The sequence below is a fragment of the Mandrillus leucophaeus genome, unplaced genomic scaffold, assembly GCF_000951045.1.
Source record: "Mandrillus leucophaeus isolate KB7577 unplaced genomic scaffold, Mleu.le_1.0 Scaffold135, whole genome shotgun sequence".
Classification (NCBI taxonomy): Eukaryota; Metazoa; Chordata; class Mammalia; order Primates; family Cercopithecidae; genus Mandrillus; species Mandrillus leucophaeus.
The window spans coordinates 1,149,754-1,152,247 of NW_012101310.1; the positions used below are offsets into that span (position 1 = coordinate 1,149,754).

General features: G+C 43.1%; 1 protein-coding gene across 1 annotated transcript in view; it reads right to left on the reverse strand.

Moving 5' to 3' along the window:
• Nucleotides 1-2,494, reverse strand: part of STX8 (syntaxin 8) — a 406,185-nt gene that overhangs the window by 398,151 nt on the left and 5,540 nt on the right. Inside the window, exon 2 of the mRNA XM_011973154.1 lies at nucleotides 180-279. Within this exon, the coding sequence (XP_011828544.1) occupies nucleotides 180-279 (100 nt within the window). The remainder of the gene's footprint in view (nucleotides 1-179; nucleotides 280-2,494) is intronic.

Here is a 2,494-nt window from a genome sequence, read left to right on the forward strand (position 1 = left end):
GCTTCATTTAGTCTCAATGATTAAATAACTACTAACTGGTTGGCTGTTCTGCCAATTCAACATATGTAAGCAGAGAGATCATCACACACACATGTGCGCAGAGAGCCTCAAAGAAAGATAGGGTTTTCGGACCTCAAAACTCAAACAAATCATTGGTACTAATTCTCTCCTGATATTACCTTCGGTGCCTTTTCACCTTTTCTTTCATACTGATTTCGTTGTTGAATTTTCTCAGCAATTTCTTGGGCAATTTGACAAGTAGAATCGTACGTGGAGAACCTGCATCAAAGTCGTAAAAAGAGAAAATATATAAGGTTCTTTAGAAGAAATCTTTGCCCTAAGTTTGACATTTTCATTCTAGCCAAAGAATTCGAACAGAAGGGAAGAATAACATCACCAGTAAAAGCAACATGGACTGAGCGTTATTTACCATGTGCCAGGCACTATTCTGAAGGCTTCGTTAGTAATAACTCACTTAATCTAAACAGGAACGCTATGAAGTGGGTACCATTACCATCTCCAACTCGCACAGGAGAAAAGGAGGCACAAGGAGGTAAAGTGACTTGCCCAAGTGGTTCTGCCCGCTGCAAACCAAGGCTGTCTGGCCCCAGAGCCGAGGCTCTTAATGTGGGGGCCTCCGCTGCACTGGGCATGTTCTGAGCACTTGTACAGCAGTGAACAGAATGAACATAGTCCCTCTTTCAAGGAGCCCGTTTCTTAGGGAAAGAAAGTCATAAGACAAATAAATACATAGTATGTCAGGTGTTGACAGGTGCTAAGAAGAAAAGTGCAGCAGGATAAAGGGACAGAGAGTGATGAGGAGCTGCTACTTACGTTCAGGTGACACTGAGGCAAGGTGAAGAAGCTGGCCTCACGGATGCCTGGGTGACAGCTCTAGGGTGCAGGAACAGCAAGTGCTGTCTAGCCTAAAACCAAATGCTCTGGGGACAAAGGCCCCCCACCCGCCTGACATCTGAGCTTGCCAGAATTCTCTCAAAATATTTAATAAGCTTCTAGTTGTTATTCAGCAGGGTTGGAGGCTTTGAAGGGTTCACAGTGAACTCCCAACAGCCCCTGATGTTTTGCTTCTCTCAGAGCATTTTTACTTTCTATCATATAGAAAATACTTAAGCAGGCCGGGCGCAGTGGCTCATGCCTGTAATACCAGCACTTTGGGAGGCCGAGGCGGGTGATCACGAGGTCAGTAGTTCGAGACAAGCCTGGCCAACATAGTGAAACCCCATCTCTCGACTAAAAATACAAAAAATTAGCCAGGCATGGTGGCGGGTGCCTATAATCCCAGCTACTGGGGAGGCTGAGGCAGGAGAATCGCTGAACCCGGGAGGCAGAGGTTGCAGCGAGCTGAGATCGCGCCACTGCACTCCAGCCTGGCGACAGTGTGAGACTCCGTCTCAAACAAACAAACAAACAAACAAACAAACGAAAATACTTAAGCAGGGATACACATTTCATTTCTCCTACCAGGCAGTCTGCTCCTAAAAAGCAGGGACTCTGTGGACTAACGTGACCAGCATTCTTTTCCAGGACTAGTCTATTACAAAACATTGGAAACTCCCGTTAGCCCTAATGTCCTAAGTTTTGCTTGAGTAAACATATTTTTTGAAACCTTCCAATTCCCACATATCATTTGAACACTGAGGGAACTTGATAAGTGGTTTTTTTAAATGAAGGAAAATGTGCCCATTAATTCCCTTAGGAATCTTACTAGAGTAATTATAGCAATAGTCACAGCTGAGTACCTGACCTGAGCCAGGTCCTATGCTAAGAGCTTTATATTGTAAACTTCGTAAGGATCCTGAGGGAGGATCCTGAACCACTAACCACTATACTCTAAAGCAGCACCATTCACGTATATATCATATATATATCATACACATTCACATATATCATACATATCACTGATAAATATATTCATACATATCACATATGTATCATTTATATCCATATATACTATATATTCATATATATCACATGTATATCATTCATATATGTATTCATGTATGCGTGTGTATGGAAAAATAGCAGTATACAAGAAAACACAGAATTAAGAAAATAGGAGGCTAAATAAGGAAAATTGGGTCCTGCTCCCAACTTTGCCACATTTCACCTTTTTTTCCTCCATATTATCATGAAAAGAGGAGCCTAGGTCTGGCTCTGAGGTCCAGACCATACATGTAAAAATGAACCACATATAGTAAGTTTTGCCTCCTGCCAAATGTGGGATCTAAGTGGTAAGTATGTCTGGAGTTCAGAGGTGGGAGAGATTACTGTTGGCCAAGGCGCTCAGATGGAAAAGGTCCATGAGGTTACATCTGGATGACCACAAGGTTAAAGCAGGTGTGTTATTCAGACAGGAGGCAGGAGCACATTCTAGACTTAGTGAAAGACAGAGCAAGCAAAGATGAACAGAAAGGAATGTGTCCGGCACGTTTGGCTGCGTGGTGGCCCTGGAAGCCTGGTAAGTAAAAAATGG